This window comes from Ovis canadensis, chromosome 4 (genome assembly GCF_042477335.2).
Source record: "Ovis canadensis isolate MfBH-ARS-UI-01 breed Bighorn chromosome 4, ARS-UI_OviCan_v2, whole genome shotgun sequence".
Taxonomy (NCBI): Eukaryota; Metazoa; Chordata; class Mammalia; order Artiodactyla; family Bovidae; genus Ovis; species Ovis canadensis.
Window position 1 is genome coordinate 29,626,105 of NC_091248.1, and position 23,844 is coordinate 29,649,948.

Genomic DNA, 23,844 nt, shown 5'->3' on the forward strand with positions numbered 1-23,844 from the left:
TTTGTCCTGTGCGGCTTATAGCTTAATGGGGTAGAAAGACTATAATCAGGTAAGTGATCAAAATAGTTTAAGAAGAGAAATCTAAGTACTGAGAAGGAAACAGGTAGGGTGCAATGACAGGGTAGGGGAGGCAGAGGAATCTGACTAGACAGGGTGAGTTGGGAGGGGCTTCCACAAGGATCACATATATTCTTTCTAAACCCTCACATCATAAATAATCTTGATCCCATTCCCTTTCACTCCATCTCATACGCAACCACCAGAGTAAATGCTGTAAAAGCCCAGACACTTGAGTAGGTTTTGTAGCCTCTTCACAACCCATCTCCTACCCGCCATGCCAGAACCACACGCCCCCGAGGCTCTAACCCCCTCACGCCACTAGCAGCTACAGGATCACCATGGTCTTTCCTTTTTTAAAAAATAATGTTACTTATGTGTTTTTGACTGTGCTGGGTCCTCACCTGCGCAGGCTCTTCTCTCGATGCAGAGGGGGCTCTCTCTAGTTGCAGCGCATGGGCTTCTCATTGTGTGGCTTCTCTGGTTGTGGAGCGCAGGCTGGAGGGCCCGTGGGCTCAATAGTTGCAGCTCCTGGGCTCTGGACTACAAGCTCAACAGTTGTGGCGCACGGGTTTAGTTGCTCCGCGGCATGTGGGATCTTCCTGGATCAGGGATCAAACCCGTGTCTCCTGCATCGGCAGGCAAATTCTTTACCACTGAGCCACCAGGGAAGCCCACCGTGGTCTTTCCAACCCACAGTGTACACCACTGCCCTGCCAAGAATGCCCTTTCCATCCGGCTTGTTCCCATTTGCTTTTGAGAACACGTCTTAGGTCATCTCCTACCAGAAGCCGCACGGGACCCTCCCTGGTTTGAGGGGGCTTCCATTTTTCTGGGGTTCCAGGGCACTCCATGTTTACATGAAGCACAGCACTCTTCACTGTGTGATGTGACTGAAGTGTTCCTGGTCTGCTCCTTCTCTGACTTGGAGTATCTTCAGGACAGAGACTGTATCTCGTTCCTGTTTCCTGTGCCTGGTGTGCTTGGCAATTTAAGACACAGTCAATTTGAACGTATGCACGGAACACCCTTTGTATGCTTTTGGCCTCTTTTTTTTTCCTGCTAGGTCTCACAACAGGACAAAGGATGACCAGTTGTCCTAGTTTGCTTATTAGCACCGAAGCCAGAAGTTGGAACATAGTTTCTATCTCCATTATGTTTTTTCCACATAATAATGACACAATATTCTCTACATTGTTTTTAAAAATCACTGATACCATCTAACTCAAACAGCTGACAGAGGATCATGTTAGAAAACTTTGAAAAACACAGATAAACAAAAAGAAATCACTCAAATCCCATCTCTCAACTACAATCGTTATAAACATCATAGCAGGCATCCTTCCAGACATGTTCCCACAGTCATCACATATGAATCTGCCCAGGTGGGATGTGTACACAGGTACTGTACTCTCCTCTACAGCCCCACTGCCCTGACTGCAGTATTTCACACAAAAGGGACTACTTATTTGCTGCTTAGAGCGGCTTAAAACACAGCTGGCAAAAAACTGTGGTTTAAGCACAGTTGAGGTTTCTCAGTTACTTAGATCAGAACATGTTGCTTTCACTTTGGACCATGTGTTCTCCACCTTGGGCTTCCCAGGCGTCTCAGTAGTAAAGGATCCACCTGCCGGTGAAGGAGACACGGGTTCAATCCCTGGGCCAGGAAGATCCCCTGGAGAAGGAAATGGTAACCCACTTCAGTATTCTTGCCTGGGAAATCCCACGGACAGAGGAACCTGGCAGGCTACAGTCCATGGGGTCGCAAAAACAGTCAGACATGACTGAGCGACTAAAGCACGCATGCACTCTGTACCTTTACTATAGCCTCAGTATTTTCGAGCCCTCTGTGGGCTAGTCCTATCCACCCTGAAGTCTTTCGATACCATTTCTGTCTGGAGTCCTCAATCTTCCCGCTCCAATGTGGGCTGGGTTCTCCATGGGCTGCTGCCCAGCAACCATCCTGGGACTTTATTTCTCTGCTTCCTGTGTCCCCCATCTTCCTTTTCCTTAGATTACTCTCTCTTATTGCTGAAATCCACCTCAAGTAACTTTTTAAGGAAAGGTGTGTTAGAGGAAAAATTATAATTCTTGAATATTTGAAAATGCCCTTCCCCCCAAATTCAATCGATAGTTTGGTTAAGCATTGCAATAATCTGGATTTTAAAATTTCCCCAGACAACTTTGAAAGCCTTTCTCCATATTTTCCTTAGCATCTCATGCCACTGATAAGTTTGAAGGAGTTAATGATAATTATTCTTTGTAAGTCTTACATTTTCTCTGTCTCCCCACCCCCCTCACCTCAGGTTTTAAGGTGTCTGTTGCAGTTCTCTGTGCGATTTCTAGATACAACACAGTGTATGCTTTATGGAGGTTGACAGGGTAATGCTTCCCACCCCTTCCCAAAGATGTCCATGTTCTAATCCTAGAATCATTCTCTCACATAGCAAAAGGGATTTGGCAGACATGATTAAGGTTATCTACCTAGAGATGGGGAGATTATCCTGGATTATCTGGCTGGGCCCAATTTAATTACATGTGTCCTTAAAAGTAAAGAGACTTTTCTGACTGGGTCAGAGCTGGGACAGAAGAAGGAAGAGATGTGAAGTGTGAGAGGCACTTGAGCCGTCACAGCTGGTTTTAGGACAGTGGATGAAGACTCTGAGCCAAAGACCACAAGTGGACTGTGGCTCTGCCCCAAGCTGGCAGTCAGCAAGAAAATGAAGCCCTCAGACATATCTGCAAGGAACTGAATGCCCCAGAAATGGAGACAAACAGGAAACAGATGCTCCCTAAAGCCTTTAGAAAGACACACAGACCAGAGGACACCTTGATTTTAATCCAGTAGAGCCATACTAAACTATGACCTATAGAGTTTAAAGTAATAAATCTGTGTGCTTTAAATATACATAAAGTCTCTAAAGTTTATGGTAATTTGTTATAGCAGCAACAGAAAACCAATACATTCATATTTTGGTAAGTGCTGCCAAATTTTCCTTCCAAAAGGCTGACTTTATTTATACTTATGCCAATAGTTGAAGAGAAAACTCTTGTTCAAAACCTATACCGACATAAGATATTTTCAGTATCTTAATTTTTCCAAGCTGATTCTGAAAAAAATTCATTTTTATTTGTCATCTTCTAATTTTGTAAACAAGGTTAAACATCTTTTATGTATTTGTTAAACATGTTTTGTTTTGCTTGGAATGACACTGTTCTTTTTTCCAGTCACTAGATTTCTGAAATTTTAAATTGTTATGACTATGTGTACAAAAACATATCCTGTTAGGTATGTACTAGCGGAGACAGAAATGTCTCCATTTCTAGCAACCCATTCTAATATTCTTGGATAACCCCATGGATAGAGGAGCTTGGCGGGCTACAGTCCATGGGGTCACAAAGAGTCTGACATGACTGAGCACACATATAGCAGGTATGTACTAGATACTTAATGATTTGCATCTCCTTTCTGCTGTGGAAATTATGCTGCCTATTAAACTAGGTGCCAGAATCTGCTAGCTGCCTAAGTCAATACCAATATCCTCTTCCTTAGTAGGACTATCATAATTATTATGTGATCACATTGCTGCCCAGAATAAAGGACTACATTTCTTAGCTTTCCTTGAATGTAGGTTTGGCCAAAAGAGATGTAAGCAAAAATATGGGAAAGCTGCTTATAGATAGCTGACACTGTAACAACCCCCACTCCTTTAAAAAAAAAAAAAAAGGTTCTTGTTTGACCTTGATTCAGACATAATGGCTAAAGTTCCAGCAGCATCTTGGACTGTGAGGGGCCTTGAGAACAGAGAGCATCTACTAGACGGTAGAATAGGAAAGCAACACGCTAAAGTTCCTGGTGACCCACTGAAGTCACCAATCACCTCAGAGCTATCTACTTCTTTTATATGAGTGAGAAACTTCTACATTGTCAATCTCTGATTTTTTAAGTGATTTTCTGTTGTTTGATACAGCAAATCTGATCCTAATACATGATCCCAGCACTCACTGATCGGCTATGTCTTTTATATTTTACCTCTTACACCTTTTACCTTTTATACCTTTGATATTTATCTTTTATAGTTTACCTTTTGTTTTCGACATCTCAGAAGCTACCAACTGGAAAATCTCTCCTATTCTAAAGTATACCTCTGTTCCCCGAATTTTTTTTTTCTTCATGTTAGTGTATCTCGGGTTTTTCTTTTCATGTTAGAGACCTTCATCTGATATCTATTGATCCTTGCTTGCTGTTGACATTAAGATTTAGGCAATAATGGGACAAACTAACAACAGATGCCTCCTGATAAGATGCACTGAGAAAAGTCTCTTCCTTCTGTGATTTGCTGCCAATAGAGTAAAGCCTGAATTTAGTCATAAGGAGACATTAGATAAACCAGAACTGAGTGACATTTTACAAAATAACTGAAGAGTAATCTTAGATGTCAATATCATGAAACACAAAGGCTATGAAGTTGGTCATCACTGAAAGAGACAGAAAGAGACATGGCAACTGAATGCAATGTGATGGAAATTTCTATTGCTAACAGGGACATTTTTTTAATTGGCAAAATCTGAATAAGATCAACAACCAGATAATAGTATTATGTCAATGTTAACTTTCTGATTTTTAATCAATTTCCTGTTTGTATAAGAATATTTTAAGGAAATACACATTACAGTATTTAATATTTTAAGGAAATATACATTAATGGAAATATACCTTAAAAATGATGCCTTGTTCTTTAAAATGAGGCATCATGTCTGACTAATTGAACAGTTCAGAGAAAAAACAAAACGTTTGTATGTCTATCTACCTATCTGACAAGAAAAGAGAAAGTAAAAAGTAAACATAGTTAACATATTAATACTACAGGAAACTGAGTATAATGTATATGAGAATTCTTTCCTCTAACTTTTCTGTAAATCTAAAATTATGCCGAAGTAAAAAATTTTTTTAAAATTACAGTAGAAAGACTCTAGGAGCTATATATAGATGGGCTAGTTAATGGGAGGTAAAGTTTGTGCAGGCACGAAGCCAGCTGTAATTGTATTCGTGCTAATTCACTTCAGTCATGTTCCACTCTTGGCGACCCCATGAACTGTAGCCTGCCAGGCGCCTCTGTCCATGGAATTCTCCAGGCAAGAATACTGGAGTGGGTTGCTACACTCTCCTCCAGGAGATCTTCCCAAACAAGGGATAGAACCCATGTCTCCTGTACTGCAGGCAGATTCTTTACCTACTGAGTCCTGTAACTCCAGGAACATTTAAATGCCAGAATAAGGAGGCATTTATCCTGGGAATGTTTTCTAGTCATCTGCCCTAGATTTTCCTAGGCAGTTTATTAAGACTATGTGAGCCCTCCAATTTTTCACTTGGGGTTCATGTCTGTCTACAGACCCTTTCAGTCCAATTTCTCAGTCCTATCCCCTATTGTTATCTGTTATGTCAAAGTCTAGAGCCTGTCTGGGCTTCTTCCAGATGGGCAGCACCCTACCGTGTTCTAGGCTATGGCCTCCTCTACTCAGCCTCATCAATCAACACTCATTAACCCATTTTACATTTTCCAGAAATTTCTTGAAATCTCTTATCTACCAACAACTCCCCCCACTCCATTTCTTTCATTGTGCTATTTTTGTTTTCATTTTTTAATATATTTTTCTTCCTAGGCATGCGCTTCTTCAGCCATCTCAAACCAGAATTCTTTGGACAATTTGATGTTAATTTTAATCTAAAACTTATTACTCAGGGAACACCCTGGGGATGCGGGATGGGGAGGAATATCTGACGATCTCCTTTAGGTTTTCCACATCTGATATTGTTATAAGCTTTCTCCGGTCACTACAGATCATGCTGAACTCTCAGCCCTAGGCATTTGTCATACTATTTACTTGGTAATTTAGTCAAGTTACATCATTTAACAATTTCATGTGAATTGTCTTCTATAACGTCATCTTATGGATTTAGGTTTGCTAAGACCAAATACAATTTATTCCTTTCTATATACTTTGAGTGAAATAAGGATATGCCCAGAAGAACAGGGAAACCACCACATCACATGTAATCTCTCCATCGTGGTGGACGGGACCAGGTTATCAGCGCATCACAACAGGCAGCCAATCCACCGGTTGATCAGAGACTTGAACAGATGACCTGGACCAATCAGATTCCCTCCATCATGAATTCAAACCATAAAACACAGAAGCTGTTGCTAGGCGATGGTGAGTACTGGACCAACGAAGCTATGCCAGCTCAGTGACTGAGGCAGCCATTTGCAAAAATGATGAGTAAGAAAATTAGAGATGAAAATGAGACAGATATGGAGAAGCTGAGACTAGGTGAGAGAGAAGGTACCTGTTTTAAACAACTTTCTAGTTTATGTGAAGCCCATTTGTACAGAATTCTGTAACACTGTATATTTCTATAACTTACAGAAATATCTGTAACATTGACTTACATCTTTCTTTCTAATAAGGAAGCTTGTTTGAGTGGGAATCTCTTGTAACTAAAAAAGTAAAAACTGTGAATTTCCCGGTTTTGTTTTTTTAAAATACGGTTGTTCAATTGCTCAGTCATGTCTGATTCTTTGTGACCCCATAGACTGCAGCACACCAGGCTTCCCTGTCCTTCACTATCTCCCAGAGTTTGCTCAAATTCATGTCCATTAGCTCGGTGATGACATCCAACCATCTCATCCTCTGTCACCCACTTCTCCTGCCATCAATCTTTCTCAGCATCAGGGTCTTTTCCAGTGAGTTGGCTCTTCACATCAGGTAGCCAAAGTAATGGAGCTTCAGCCGCAGCATCAGTCCTTCCAATGAATATTCAGGATTGAGTTCCTTCAGGATTAACTGGTATGATTCCTTGCAGTTCAAGGGACTCTCAAGAGTCTTCTAGCACCACAGTTTGAAAGCATCAATTCTTCAGTGCTCAGCCTTCTTTATGGTCCAACTCTCTCATCCATACATGACTACTGGAAAAATTATCTTTGACTAGATGGACTTTTGTTGGAAAAGTGAAGTCTCTGCTTTTTAATATGCTTTCTAGGTTGCTATAGCTTGTCTTCCAAGGAGCAAGCACCTTTAATGTCATGGCTGCAGTCACCATCCACAGTGATTTGGAGCCCAGGAAAATAATGTCTGTCATTGCTTCCCCATCTATTTGCCATGAAGTGATGGGACTGGATGCCGTGATCTCAGTTTTTTGAATGCTGAGTTTTAAGCCAGCTTTTTCACTTTCCTCTTTCATCAAGAGGCTCTTTAGTTCCTCCTCTCTTTCTGCCATTAGTGTGGGGGTTAAAATATAAAGAACAAGGCTATTGTTGGCTGGAAGAAAAATGTACACCTAAAAGTTAGGAGCTATATTTTATCTGGCCGACAAAACTGAGAACTTAAGACCAGAAGTATCCTCTCAGATGGCTCTGACTGACTGCTCCCAAGAGGTAAGGGAGAAGCCAGGATATATAGGAGTTTTGTAATAGTCTGAACATCAAAAGATTACTGTTAATTAAAGAAAAACAGAGACTTCCCTGGTGATCTAGTGGTTAAGACTCCACACTTTCACTGCCGGGGGTGTGGGTTAGAACCCCGGTCAGGAAATTAAGATCCTGCACGCTGCAAGCCAAGGTCAAAAAAAATAAAGAAAACCAGGTATCTCAAGTTAATGAATTTAGTGTTTTTCTGTGTATAGGAAGATGCGAGAGTATGGGCTCACTGAAGTCATTCCTTTGATGTGCACCTTAACTATCTAGGGCTAGTAGCCTGCTTTTCTCTATTCTGAATCCCTCAGGGCACATGCCTCTTAAGAAACCTGTATGTAGGTCAGGAAGCAACAGTTAGAACTGGACATGGAACAACAGACTGGTTCCAAATAGGAAAAGGAGTACGTCAAGGCTGTATACTGTCACCCTGCTTATTTAACTTATATGCAGAGTACATCATGATAAATGCCAGGCTGGAGGAAGCACAAGCTGGAATTGAGACTGCCGGGAGAAATATCAATAACCTCAGATATGTAGATGACACCATCCTTATGGCAGAAAGAGAAGAGGAACTAAAAAGCCTCTTGATGAAAGTAAAAGAGGAAAGTGAAAAAGTTGGCTTAAAGCTCAACATTCAGAAAACGAAGATCATGGCATCCGGTCCCATCACTTCATGGGAAATAGATGGGGAAACAGTGGAAACAGTGGCTGACTTTATTATTTTGGGCTCCAAAATCACTGCAGATGGTGATGGCAGCCATGAAATAAAAAGACGCTGGCTCCTTGGAAGAAAAGTTATGAACAACCTAGATAGCATATTAAAAAGCAGAGATATTACTTTGTCAACAAAGGTCCGTCTAGTCAAGGCTACGGTTTTTCCAGTGGTCATGTATGGATGTGAGAGTTGGGCTGTAAAGAAAGCTGAGCGCCTAAGAATTGATGCTTTTGAACTGTGGTGTTGGAGAAGACTCTTGAGAGTCCATTGGACTGCAAGGAGATCCAACCAGTCCATCCTAAAGGAGCTCAGTCCTGGGTGTTCATTGGAAGGACTGATGTTGAAGCTGAAACTCCAATACTTTGACCACCTCATGCAAAGAGCTGACTCGTTGCTGACTCCCGATGCTGGGAAATATTGAGGGCAGGAGGAGAAGGGGACAACAGAGGGTGAGATGGCTGGATGGCATCACCAACTCAATGGACATGGGTTTGGGTGGACTCCGGGAGTTGGTGATGGACAGGGAGGCCTGGCGTGCTGTGGTTTATGGGGTCCCAAAGAGTCGGACACGACTGAACTGAACTGAACTGACAGTGATAGCTGGTTTGTTGGTTGCAACATCCTTTATTTACTGATATGGCAGGCAATATTTTTAAAATCATATTATACATAAAAATTTACGTCTCAATCAGTATACAAATTAAAATTTCAGAGAATTAGACGCTTTATTTTTAAAAATCCTGATAGAATGCAGCATCTTCCTCATTAATCTTTGACAATCTAATTTCACCACTGTAGCAAAAATTTCTTCTGGGGAAACCCAGTTTAGCTGTTTCAAAAGTCAGTTAAGTTTCCATTGTAAGCTCTCCTGTAAGAGGCCTTGCCAAGAACTTATTAAGGAAACCCAGTGCTTTCTCTGCTCCCTTCATCTGCCCATCTTCATCTTTCTTCAGAGGCAGCAGGAGAAAGAGCCAGTACCTTCAATATGTTCCCATATCTGCTTTGTGAAATTATTATCTTACTTCCAAGATAATTATCTTATCTTATTATCTTATTAACAGAAGTACCTTATCTTCTATTATCTTACTCTATATGTATCTGATCTTTAAAGCTAGAGTTTATTCTTGTTTTTATATCACATGGATCAGATATATCATGGGCTTTTGAAAAAAAATGTATATAGTTACAGGAATACCCATTCAGAATGAAATTACTTCACACACTTAAATCCAATTTCATGACAGTTCTGCAAAGTGAGTTCCCAAGTGCAGGGACCATGTCTTTTGATTCCTTTCTACATTTCCCCCAAAAAGAAAAAAGGAAAAAAACAAAAAACAAAAAAATGATTTAGAGCTGTGTAATCTTCAGTTAGGCAATAAATTTTAGTTGAATTGAATCATTTCAATTACAAAAAGAAAATTTTATTAAACCTTTGTGCCAAGTTTCAAGATGAAAATACATTTAAAGCAAAGTTAGGAAATGACACTAAAATTTTGTGTTGCAGAAGTCAGCAATTAAGAGTAATGTTCCAAAATAAGCACTGCCCGTCTCCTGTGAATAAGCAGTTTATTTTGGCAATGGCAGAAGCTTGCCTTGGGTGGATACACAATGATCCCATGCCACTGCTGCTCTCTTCAAGACCAGTTAGAGAGTTATTTCTCAGGCAGCGATATAACTGATTGCTAAAGCTAAAACAAATCTGTTCCATATTATTCTCAAACACCATTTTTTTCTACTTTAAAATAGTTTATGCTCATTAAAAAAAATTTTGACAAGTATGAAAAAGTTGGAAAAATAATTATCCAGAGCTCCATCATCTATACAGATCCACACTTTTTTTTATGTGTAATGCAAAGAATTTTATTACATCTCTTCTTATTTTCTCCGTTTTACTGAGATATAATTAACAGAGTACTGTATAAGTCTAAGGCATACAGCATAATGATTTGACCTACATACATCATGAAATGATGACTACAATGAGTTTAGTGAACATCCATCATCTCATATAGATGCAAAAGAAGAAAAAAACTTTTTTAATTTTCCTTGTGATGAGAACTCAAGATTTACTCTCTTAACAACTTCTGTATATAACACAGGCTTCCCTGGTGGCTTGGACAGTAAAGAATCTGCCTGTAATGCAGGAGACAAGGGTTCAGTCCCTGGGCTGGGAAGATCCCCTTGAGAAGGGAATGGCAACCCACTCCAGTATTCTTGCCAGGAGAATCCCATGGATAGAGGAGCCTGGCGGGCTACAGTCCATGGGGTCACAAAGAGTTAGACATGACTGAACCTGGGGTTTACTCCCTTAACAACTTTTGTGTATAACACACAGTAATATTAATTATATTTATCATCTTATATATTACCAAACAGATCCACTCCTAACATATTCCTCTTGCTACTTTCTTCCGAAAGACCAAAAAACCATGTATGTTAATTGCTTTTTGCATAGAATAATAAGCTAATCTGTATAAAATGAGTTATTTATGATCTAAGTGATAATATACCAGTTGTCTGAGTTCTCCCAGACTTTCTTTTGTGCTCTAAGTAGTTCTGCTGAAGGAAACACATTACCCCCAATCACAGTGTGTCTGGGTACATCTATGTTGGATTAGCAGGAGGAAACATCTGAATTTCGCTGTGCCTAGGAACCATCTGTAGGTCTTTTTAAAATGCAGAATCAGAATTTTATTTTTAATTTAAGTATTGTTGATTTACAGTGTTGTACCCAACTCTGCTGTACAGCGAAGTGTAGGGTCAGCATTGTAAACAAGCTTCCAGGTGATTAGCAGAAGATGCTAATTCACGGACACACTTTTAGCAGCAAGATCCTAATACAACCTAGGACATAAGAGAACTGATGGAAGAAGAAATTTTTGCCTTCACACATCTATCCACCATTAAGCCATTGCCACATCCCTGATCCATTTCTGGGAAAACATGGGACTATTTCTCATACCTGGAAAGTTTCCCGTAGGCTGAGGGTGGAGTACGGACTTTTATTGCCATGCAACTTAAAATATTGAGCAACCATTGTGAATCCTCAGCACTAGAAGCCTTGCAGAGTTCACAAAGTATCTACTCATCTCTTTTCCTTTCGTAGTAACATATATGATATCTGGGCACAGGGCCTCCTAGAGAAAGGCTATACTTCTCAGCCTCCCTTGCAGCTGAATGTGACCACATTACCAACTTCCAGCCAATGGAATCTAAACAGAAGGGTGTGTAATCCATGGTTTGAGAATGGCAACAAATCAAATGAAATTAAAAGATTTTATTTGTTCTAGTTATGATAAACTATATCCCAGTTACAGTCAACTAAAATTTTAAAGTAAAGTGCATACTCTGAGGTTGTTGCTAATGTTCCAACCGAAAGACCCATATCCTGGAAGTGACTACTCCAGGTGTTTCTGTCATCTAAATCTGGATCAACACCAGATTCCTGGTTATGTTCTCCATGAATTTCAGAAATGGGGTTTCACTTCAGTTGGGTCGCTCAGCCGTGTCCAACTCTTTGCAACCCCATGGACTGCAGCGCACACCAGGCTTCCCTGTCCATCACCAACTCCCAGAACTTGCTCAAACTCATGTCCATCCAGTCAGTGATACCATCCAATCATCTCATCCTTTGTTGTCTCCTTCTCCTCCTGCCTTCAATCTTTCCCAGAATCAGGGTCTTTTCCAATGAGTCAGTTCTTCGCATCAGGTGGCCAAAGTATTGGAACATCAGCTTCCAGTGATATTCAGGACCGATTTCCTTTAAGATTGACTAGTTTGATCTCCTTGCAGTCCAAGGGACTCTCAAGTCTTCTCCAACACCACAGTTCAAAAGAATCAATTCTTCAGTGCTAAGCTTTCTTTGTGGTCCAACGCTCACATCCATATTTAACCACTGGAAAAACCATACTTTGACTAGACGGACCTTAGTGGGCAAAGGAATGTTTCTGCTTTTTAGTATGCTGTCTAGGTTTGCTAAAGCTTTCTTCCAAGGAGCAAGCATCTTTTAATTTCATGGCTGCAGTCACCATCTGCAGTGATTTTGGAGGCCAAGAAAATAAAGTTTGTAACTGTTTCCATTGTTTCTCCATCTATTTGCCATGAAGTGATGGAACCAGATGCCATGATCCTCGTTTTCTGAATGTTGAGCTTTAAGCCAGCTTTTTCACTTACTTCCTCTTTCACCTTCATCAAGAGGCTCTTTAGTTCCTCTTCACTTTCTGCCATAAGGGTGGTGTCATCTGCATATCTGAGGTTATTGATATTTCTCCCGGCAATCTTGATTCCAGCTTGTGCTTCATCCAGCCCAGCATTTCGCATGATGTTCTCTGCATATAAATTAAATAAGCAGGGTGACAATACACAGCTTTGATATACCGCTTTCCCAATTTGGAACCAGTCCCTTGTTCCATGTCCGGTTCTAACTATTGCTTCTTGACCTGTATACAGGTTTCTTTGGAAGCAGGTAAGGAGGTCTGATATTCCTATCTCTTGAAGAATTTTCTGCAGTTGGTTGTGATCCACACAGTCAAAGGCTTTGGTATAGTCAATAAAAGCAGAAGTAGATGTTTTTCTGGAACTCTCTTGCTTTTTCTATGATCCAACAGATATCAGCAATTTAAAAGTCTACTAACCAGTATGCTGAATGCCAGAAAGGAACTCTCATTGGTTAACATAAAGATACTTAAAATACCAGCTTGGTCTCTAAAATCTTTTAGAGACCCTCCACACCCTTGTAAGAATACAGTAAAAGAATGCAATGTTTGAACCTTTAGAAATGGTGCCTAAGGCTTGATTTCCAAGCAAGGTCAGGTTTTTGGTTTTAAAACTGTCTGATATCAGTGGCTGCATGGGCGCAGGAGGGCCGAGAGGAGCGACTTCACTTTCAAGGTCAGGAGCAGCGGCTGCGCTTTGCTGGAGCAGCGGTGAAGAGATACCCGATGTCCAAGGTAAGAGAAAACCAAGTAAGATGGTAGGTGTTGCAAGAGGGCATCAGAGGGCAGACACACTGAAACCATACTCACAGAAAACTAGTCAGTCTAATCACACTAGGACCACAGCCTTGTCTAACTCAATGAAACTAAGCCATGCCGTGTGGGGCCACCCAAGATGGGCGGGTCATGGTGGAGATGTCTGACAGAATGTGGTCCACTGGAGAAGGGAATAGCAAACCACTTCAGTATTCTTGCCTTGAGAACCCCATGAACAGTATGAAAAGGCAAAATGATAGGACACTGAAAGATGAACTCCCCGGGTCAGTACATACCCAATATGTTACTGCAGATCAGTGGAGAAATAACTCCAGAAAGAATGAAGGGATGGAGCCAAAGTAAAAACAATACCCAGTGGTGGATGTGACTGGTGATAGAAGCAAGGTCCAATGCTGTAAAGAGCAATATTGCATAGGAACCTGGAATGTTAGGTCCATGAATCAAGGCAAATTGGAAGTGGTCAAATAGGAGATGGCAAGAGTGAATGTCAACATTCTAGGAATCAGCAAACTAAAATGGACCGGAATGGACCATTATATCTACTACTGTGGGCAGGAATCCCTCAGAAGAAATGGAGTAGCCATCATGGTCAACAAAAGAGTCTGAAATGCAGTACTTGGATGCAATCTCAAAAACGACAGATGATCTCTGTTCGTTTCCAAGGCAAACCATTCAATATCACGGTAATCCAAGTCTATGCCCCAACCAGTAACGCTGAAGAAGCTGAAGTTGAATGGTTCTATGAAGACCTATAAGACCTTTCAGAACTAACACCCAAAATAGATGTCCTTTTCATTATAGGGGACTGGAGTGCAAAAGTACGAAGTCAAGAAACACCTGGGTTAACAGGCAAATTTGGCCTTGGAGTACGGAATGAAGCAGGGCAAAGGCTAATAGAGTTTTGCCAAGAGAACGCACTGTTCATAGCAAACACCCTCTTCCAACAACACAAGAGAAGACTCTACACATGGACATCACCAGATGGTCAACACCGAAATCAGATTGATTATATTCTTTGCAGTCAAAAATGGAGAAGCTCTATACAGTCAGCAAAAAACAAGACCAGGAGCTGACTGTGGCTCAGATCATGAACTCCTTACTGCCAACTTCAGACATAAATTGAAGAAAGTAGGGAAAACCACTAGAAATAGATGGGGAAACAGTGGACACAGTGTCAGACTTTATTTTGCAGGGCTCCAAAATCACTGCAGATGGTGACTGCAGCCATGAAATTAAAAGACACTTACTCCTTGGAAGGAAAGTTATGACCAACCTAGATAGCATATTGAAAAGCAGAGACATTACTTTGCCAACAAAGGTCTGTCTAGTCAAGGCTTTTTCCAGTGGTCATGTATGGATGTGAGAGTTGGACTGTGAAGAAAGCTGAGCGCTGAAGAATTGATGCTTTTTCTGTGGTGTTGAAGACTCTTGAGAGTCCCCTGGACTGCAAGGAGATCCAACCAGTCCATCCTAAAGGAGCTCAGTCCTGGGTGTTCATTGGAAGGACTGATGCTGAAGCTGAAACTCCGGTACTTTGGCCACCTCATGCGAAGAGTTGACTCATTGGAAAAGACCCTGATGCTGGGAAGGATTGGGGACAGGAGGAGAAGGGGACGACAGAGAATGAGATGGCTGGATGGCATCACTGACTCAATGGATATGAGTCTGAGTGAACTCCGAGAGTTGGTGATGGACAGGGAGGTCTGGCATGCTGCGATTCATGGGGTCGCAGAGTCGGACAGGACCAAGGGACTGAACTGACTGATATCAGCTATCTAGATCACATTCCTGCTTCTGGAATGTTGTCATGCTTGCCTTGATTGAATTTTCCACTATGGTAGAGATTGGAGATTAGAGGAGATATGAGTAGAGATTTAGTTGAATTGACTGTGCTATGTTCAGTTGCTCAGTTGTGTCCAACTCTTTGCAGCCCCATGGACTGTAGCCTGCCTGTTCATGGGATTCTCCAGGCAGAATACTGGAGTGGGTGGCCATGCCTTCCTCCAGGGGATCTTTTAATGCAGGGCTGGAACTCAGGTCTCCCGCATTGCAGGTAGATTCTTTACCACCTGAGTCACCAGGGAAGCTTAGATAACAGAAACTATTATGCTTGTTTATAAGTAAATGTTGTTAATAGATGTCTCCATTTGTGGCAGAATTTGCTTTTTGACTTGCTTTCATATCATCTGGTAGGAAAGTTGACAAAGTGACCATTTTTACTGTTCTCTACCAAGTTGCTGCTGCTGCTGCTAAGTCGCTTCAGTCAAGTCCGACTCTGTGCGACCCCATAGACGGCAGCCCACCAGGCTCCCTTGTCCCTGGGATTCTCCAGGCAGGAACACTGGAATGGGTTGCCATTTCCTTCTCCAATGCATGAAAGTGAAAAGTGAAAGCTAAGTCGCTCAGTTGTGTCTGCCTCTTAGCGACCCCATGGACTGTAGCCCACCAGGCTCCTCCGTCCAAGGGATTATCTAGGCAAGAGTACTGGAGTGGGGTGCCATTGCCTTCTCCAAGTTACTCTTTATCAAAAAGCCCGTAAGTATCATGCGGAACGCAACTAGCTTGTGTCAGTTTACAGTAAAGAGCAAGAAGGAGAGAAAGAGCTGGATTTCCTTAAGTCTGTGGAGCCACCATAGAACTCTGGACCTCTCTTCTCCAGTGGTGCTTTTATGCCAGAGAAATATATTTCCAACTTGTGTAAGTCGCTAGCTATCAGCTTATGTTTTCTGTTAGTCATGTAAGAAACCGGTTCTGATAATCCTGCACATTCCAGGCACCATCCCAGGAAGACACTTCCCAGGACACCTTTCCTGATTTCACTTCCCTTCCCTCTGCTTGTTTCTTCTGTATTTAGGATTAGCTCCACCATCACCCTCCACCCTCTACTTTCAAATACTTTACTTTGTACTCCTCTTCAAGCTCTTCTGAGAGCATTCAAGAAGGGTGCTTAGAGATATTGTTGCTTTGGTGGGGGCCTCCCTCACCATTACTGTTTCAAGAAAAAAAGTTTCTAATCTTAACTATTTCCTGATGACAGATATATCAGAAGGTAGGCATTTCACCCTTAGACTCCATATCTTAGCACATATGATTTTAATACACTATTGATCAGGGGATTTTTGGAGAAACTAATACCTGTGGCCATCAATTGGTTATGCAAGTGAATATTGAAACATCTTTGGTCGGTAATGTTTGGGTAACAAAAGATATGGGCTTCCCTGATGGCACAGTGGTAAAGAATTCACCTGCCAATGCTGGAGACGTGGGTTCAATCCCTGGGTAGGAAAGATCCCCTGGAGAAGGAAATGGCAACCCACTCCAGCATTCTTGCCTGGGACATCCCACAGACAGAGGAGCCTGGAGGGTTACAGCTCATGTGGTCACAAAAGAATCGGACATGACTGAGCGACTAAACAACAACAAAAGATGTATTAATACATTCCTAGTTAATAATGTGTTAAAAATACAAATGATCAATTGTTCAGGATCAAATTTAACTGAAAGCTTGTGTAACACAGTATGGAATAAATTTCCATTTTTTTACTTATTTTCTTTATCTCATGCTTTGTGTTTACGCCACCATTTTTTTTTTAAAAAGAGTGTTTTTTTAAGATTACAAATGCCTCAAGATTAAATAATATTCAGGATTACAGAACATGACTCCATTAGAATGCCTTTTGGTCCTATTATTATTATTTATCCTTCTCTTCATTCTTTCTCCCCACTTCTCCAATAAAATCAGAAAAGGAGTTAAATTAAAGGCTTCATACTCCTAAGACCTCTTTAACTTCCTACACAGTAGAATACCATAATTTGGATTCTTTGGAGATTTCTTCCTCATGCAAAGTCCCGTCTGTGATGGAACCAGTACAACACAATGATTTAGCCCATGTTCTAGCGTCAGTGTGAGTTTAAATTCTGGCACTAGTTATGTGCCCTTAGGCAGACAACGTAACCGTTCTACACCTCAGTTTCCTCATCTAAAATATGAAAATAAAAATAATGCCTCTCAAGATTAACATAAAGATTAAACAAAACAATAAAAAACTTAGTATAGTGGTTGGCAAATAGTAAACATTTAACAGCATTTATTTATTCAACAATTAATGTGTGCTATTTAAAATACTACTTAATATTCTATCAAACTGGACAGAGTGAGTCCCTAACATTAAGGAATTTGTAGGCTGGTGGGAGAAATAAAACATTCAAAGTAGCTAACTGTAACAGAAAGGGATATTAAGATAATCAGGTAAATTACTTATTAAAGTATTCATTAAAGATGGTTGCAAATCCTTTGTTACCCTGCTATTGGATCTAATTCACTTCTCTTTCAAGTCTGCATTGGTCTTAGTAATTTGGTTAAGTAACAGTGTAACCAAAGCAATGCTGTAGGATCTTGCTCTGCTCTTTTAGAATGTTTGCCCCAAGGGAAGCCAGCCATCACGCGAGAAGCCCAAGTGTCTGGAATCATCAAGCTGTAAGGAAGCCCAAGATAGTGGTCTGGAGCATGCACACAGACAGAGCACTAGGCCTGGCTGTTCCAGCCATCTATGAATGAAAAATACTGCCTACCATATACCAAACAAAGCATGCTGCAGCTATCCAGCCATCACATTACAGCCACCCCTGACAGTGTACCCTGAAGAAATCCGAGATGAGTAAACACAGGATACCAACCCCAGATAGCTGAGGTGTGTATCAAAGGAAAGATTTCAGTCAGCCCAGGCTTGCATCTTCCCATACACAGAAAAACAGTGAATTCATTAACCTGAGATATCTGTGTGCGTGTATGTTAATCGCTCAGTCATGTCTGACTCTGAGACCCCACCGACGGTAACCCACCAGGCTCCTCTGTCCATGGGATTTTCTAGGCAAGAATACTGGAGTAGGTTGCCATTTCCTTCTCCATTAGATATTTGGTTTTCTTTAATTAACAGTAATTTTTAAATGTTCCAACTACCTGGTCTTTGCTGCAAAAACTTGCCTCTTCAGAGCAGTCTCTCAGAGTGATCTGAGAGTTCTGTCTCTCAGGCTTGAAATCCTCAAAGGAAAACATAATTCTCACCTTTTAGGTTGTGGTTTTCTTTTTTCAGTCAACACATCCCAGTCCAGGAATCAGACATGAGTACAAAAAAATCTGTCCTGGCAGCATCTTGGTAGCTCCAGGAAGGTCAATGTGCAGAAGAACCCAGTACCCAGATACCACCAGCCAGATCTGAGTCCTCAGTCCCATGGCCCCAGTAAAGCCACCCAAGCGAACTAACCAGATATAGCGTTAGATAAGCCATGTAAACTCTCTTTGCTACAGACGACTTATTTTTTGTTTTTTTGAAGTGAATGCTTTCTTTTCTTATTTTTGATTGCTCTGGGTCTTGCTGTGTGCAAGCTTCCTTTAGCTGTCGGGAGCAGGGGCTGCTCTTCACTGCAGTGCATGGCTTCCCACTGTGGTGGCTTCTCTTGAGGAGCTCAGGTTCTAGGGTGTGTGGGCTTCGCGAGTTGCAGCACATGGGCTCAGTACAGTGCCTGGGCCCTAGTTGTTTTTGTTCAGTTGCTAAGTCATGTTCAACTCTGCGACCCCAGGGATTGCAGCACGCCAGGCTTCCCTGTCCTTCACAATCTCCTGGAGTTTGCTCAAACCCATGTCCATTGAGTCAGTGATACCCTCCAACCACCCCATCCTCTGTCACCCCCTTCTCATCCTGCCCTCAATCTTTCCCAGCATCAGGATATTTTCCAATGAGTCAGCTCTTTGCATCAGGTGGCCAAAGGACTGGAGCCCTAGAGCTCGGGCTCAGGAGTTGGGATGCACAGGCTTAGTTGCCCTGTGGCATGTGGAATCTTCCCGGACCAGGGATTGAACCCATGTCCCCTACACTGGTAGGCAGATTCTTATCTACTGTATCACCAGGGAAGTTCAGATGACTTATTTCTAATGAGATTACAAGAGTCATCTTTTTTACGCCTCTGTACATGTTTGAAAGAGGAAAACAGTGTGTGCAGAGGAGTTAGCATAGCAGGCCTGAGACTGTTATCCTTAGAAAGGTCTGCTTGAAAGATCGGCCCTTCACGGGCATCTGGGAACTTAGCTAGTAAACAGTTCCCTATGCTGATAGAAAACTTTCCCTAAATGACAAAGGCAGCTTAGTAGGTCTAGACTGTGCAGTGATATGCTTTATACTGAATTTCTGCCTTTATTCTGGGATCTGGAATTTGGGTATGCAGTGGGCAGAGAGTGCCTATTGACCAGCCCCCAGTAAAACCTGAGCACCAAGGCACTGAAGAGCTGCCCCAGACGACACTTTCCATGTGTGGTCACAACTCACTGCTGAAGGAAGGAAGGCACTGCACTGGGAGAGGACGAAGAGGCTGATACCTGGCTTCCTCTCAGCTTTATCCCAAGCACTTTTTCCTTTTTGTGATTTTACTTTGCATCTTTTTTTTTTAATTTATTTATTTTTAATTGAAGGAAAATTGCTTTACAATATTGTGTTGGTCTTTGCCATACATCAACATGTATCTTTTTATGGTAATGAATCTTAGTTATGAGTACACATTGATGCTGAGTTCTGCGAGGCCAGCTGTCAAATTGCTGTGCCTGTGGGGGTGATCTTGGGGTCCCCTAATACATGGCGTTTTAGAAATTATAAAACACATATTGAAGAGTCATTCAACTTTTCCATAAAAGGCTAGGCATCCCTCCTAACTAGTTCATGTTCTCCTTCTTTCTCCCTCCTTCCAAGGATATACATATTGAATTTTCTTCCCGCCCAAGTCCATAGCAGTATGTGGGCAGAAACACACTGCTGGAGGGGACAGTTTTAGTTCTTCAGCCCTAAGAAAGCTGTTTAACTGCTTATCTTGCACACAAATATAACAGTGGTTCACCTGACTTCTCTGGTGGCTCAGATGGTAAAGCGTCTGCCTACAATGCGGGAGACCCGGGTTCAATCCCTGGGTCAGGAAGATGTCCTAGAGAAGGAAATAGCAACCCACTCCAGTACTCTTGCCTGGAAAATGCCATGGACAGAGGAGCCTGGTAGGCTGCAGTCCATGGGGTCGCAAAAAGTCAGACATGACCGAGCGACTTCACTTCTTCTTCACCTGCCTTTTACTTTTTATCCAATTGTGTTTGCCTTGTGTGGGTGGAGTATAAGAGCTTTTATCTTTTTTGTCTTATTAGGCTGAAGATATCATGGAAATTTCTTTTAAAATATTTACCCAAAGACTGAACTGATGATAAAAAGCATTTTCTTTGCAATTAGAGAGCAAGACTTCATAAATCTATGGCTAGTCACTAAAGTACTGGCATTACAGCATTAGCAAGATTTTTATCCGCCACACAAAATCTATACAGTGTATCCCGCAATGCAGCATATCCATCTCACGTTGTTATAATATGGGTGGCTTATTTTCAGATGATCTTTCTGGTAAACTTTCTGATTATATTTTGACAAGGCTGAGCATCATTTTTTTAATCACAGAGAGTGACAAGAGCTTAGCCACTGTGACAACCAAAGTCATTGGATTTGGCTCTAGAAATCAACTGAGCACGGGAGAGTTGAAGAATTCAAATAAAAAGCCAGCAAACCACTGAATATTATGTGATAAGCTCTTTAAATCATGTTGTAGACATAGGACTGAGAATTAGGAGCCCAAGTTCTAATCTGCTTTCTATTCTAAAGCTGACCTTGATAAATAATTCATCTTTACTGGACCTTTATTATACCAGCTGTAAAATGAGAGGATTCAAGTGAAACGTTTTTTCAATCCCAAACATTCTACAGTTCAATGATAATATAAAGCCTGGGATACATGCCAGATGAGAGGGCACAAATGTATTCTGTAAGAAGGAGAGGTTCCTGGAGGCTAATATAGGACATTTTAACTAGTCAGATAAAGAGAGTCACTTCTCTTGGGGGGCGGAACTGGAGTGAAGGTATAGGGACAGAATCTACTGTGAGGGATCTTAGAGAAATTTCAATGTGAAATAACAATGTTATTAGTAATAGTTAGCCACTTTGAGTATTTACTAAGATGAAAAATATCATTTCATTTAATTCCCATAACAGTTCTAGGTATGATTATTCCCATTTTACAGAAGAGAAAACTGAGGCACAGGAAGATTCAGAGTTTGCATGAGGTCACACAGCAAGTGGCAAAATCCAGAATGTGATGCAACCTGGAATTTCAAAGAATAGCTTCTAATTGCTCTTATGGCAGTCACAGGCAGCAGTCGGTGACAAAACTCCCCACAGAAGCACTACAGTTTAAGTGCAATTGGTTGGAAAACGAGCATAAAAAGGAAATAATTAGCCATCATCAAGAAGAATGATAATTACTTTTCCTAGAGTGCCATTTGTGTGTTGTTCATTTATTAACTCTAATCTTTCCAGGGGACTTCGCTAGTGGCTCAGTGGTAAAAAATCCACCTGCAATGCAGGAGAGGTAGGTTTAATCCCTGGGTCGGGAAGATCCTCTGGAGAAGGAAATGGCAACCCACTCCAGTGTTCTTGCCTGGAGAATCCTATGGACAGAGGAGCCTGATGGGCTACAGTCCACAGGGTCACAAAAGAGTCAGACGTGACTGAACGACTAAACAACAACAAAAACGACAACGACCCTAATATGTGCCTTTTGTTTTTATTTCTGTTTTAAATGTCCATTTTACAATTAAGAAATCTGGGTTCATTTCAACTTGCAATAGCTTAAGAGCTGTTAGGTAGGTAGGTTGGGATTCAACCCTGAGTTTGTCTAACTTCAAGGATCCTACTTATTCCACTATGCCAGGCTATATTATTGGCAAGAGAGAAAAAAAATTGCAAATATTAAAAACAGCTGCATCCTACTGTATGCTTTCATTTATATGAAATTCTAGAACAGGGAAAACCAGTCTACGGAGACAGAAAGCAGATGACTGGTTGCTTGGCAAGGGAAAGCAGGGGTTAACTGTAAAGACCAAAGGAAATTTTTGGAATGCTGGCAAAATTTTACATCATGATTATGGTACTGATTATATATGTACTATGTTTGTTAAAACTCATTGAATGTACACTTAAAATAAGTGCATTTTATGCAGATTGTACCTCAAAAAAGTTGATTTTGTTAAAAAAAAAAAAAAACAAAAACACAAGTGAATCTAGTATTTGGTACTCCAGACAGAAGCTGGGGCCACTGGCCTAGCCTGTCTTTTCATATGCATGGGATCACTGTGCTGCGTATGAAACTTGAGCTCATTTTTTGGGCGGTGCTGTGTCCTGCTGCTTTGTGTGGGCTCTTTAGTTGCAGCAAGCGGGGGCTACTCTCTAGTTGCGGGGCACAGGCTTCTGATTGTGGTGGTTTCTCTTGTGAAGCACGGGCTCTAAGGGATAGGCTCACAGGCTCAACAGTGATGGCACATGGGCTTAGTTGCTCCTCAGCATGTGGGATCTTCCCGATTAGGGGTCAAACTGGTGTCTTATGAATTGGCTGGCAGAGTCTTCACCACTGAGCCACCAGGGAAGCCTGAAACATGAGCTCTTAACATCCATTCTAACCACCTTCTGTGATACCTTCTGGTATTGCAAAGGCTGAAAAGCTCAAAACTACATTTCTATGACTCCTTCACAGCTAACGTTCAGAGTGTGAGTTAAATATACTCAAAAGAGACTAGGAAGGCAGGAGTGAGGCCAGGGCCACCTGCCTACTCTGTTTGTTTCTGCTACTGAGTAGAGTCATGCAGGCATCGGGTTTTTCTGCAACAGCATCTCAATGTCCAGACTTCAGCTTCCAGAGTGTTACAAGTTAACAGCTGCAAGGATGACAGTGTCTTCACAATCCTATAGCTATAGCAATGTGACCAAGAATTCAATAGCTTCCCTGAGAGACTTGATTTCACACATTTATGACTGGAAGGGGTGATAGCTCCCCTGGCAAATCATTTCGATGTTCATCTCCTGGTAGTAATTTCCGGTGGTTCAGTTTAGAGGCTATTCCTCATGTTCTCCAACAACTTTGCAAGCACCTAATTACCTATATTAAGTCCCTTTATACTTATAATTGTCGGAATGATGTCTGTTTTCCTCAACCTACACACTGACGCTACCGTGAAAGATGGTGTGGGTTTATTCAGGCAACCCAATAACTTACGTAATTACCAGCATCATCAGATTGATAGCAAGTTTTACTGAGTACTGACTTTTTGCCAGAATGAATTCAATAAAGCACAAGTTGAAGACAGCTTTATTCTTTTCCCCATTCTACTCAAAACTCCATGGATTGATCTGTCTGCTCCTCCAAGAATGAAATGAGGCAGATCTCCTCACTTTTTAAGCCATTCTTAGATCTTAAAAAGTCCTCCAATTCATTTCAGCTCCCCAAATCTGCTCATTTCACTCATTAAAATGTCCAATTCAAGGTTGTTAACATGTAACCCAATGCTCTCATCCAATTTAAAACTTGTTTATGCCCCCAGCTTGAGCTTCCTTTGGCCTGTCATTTTGAGGAAGAGAACATGGTTGACTTCTGCTCCAACTCTCTCTAAAATGTTTCTTCATCTCCCTCCTCCTTTCCATGTCCCCTCCTTTCCTAGACAACCCAGGTTCCTCTGGAGTTGGAATGTCATTATGTG

The 23,844-nt window shown here is 41.4% G+C and overlaps 1 protein-coding gene across 8 annotated transcripts in view; it reads right to left on the bottom strand.

Annotated features, from left to right (window-relative positions):
* ASNS (asparagine synthetase (glutamine-hydrolyzing)) overlaps window positions 1–23,844 on the bottom strand; it is a 151,353-nt gene that overhangs the window by 90,149 nt on the left and 37,360 nt on the right. The window contains exon 3 of one of the 8 annotated variants that reach the window (XM_069587484.1): window positions 462–686. The exons of the other annotated variants lie outside the window; for them this stretch is intronic. Coding sequence (XP_069443585.1) covers window positions 462–525 — 64 coding nt within the window. The 5' untranslated portion in view covers window positions 526–686. The remainder of the gene's footprint in view (window positions 1–461; window positions 687–23,844) is intronic. 8 annotated transcript variants of the gene reach the window in all.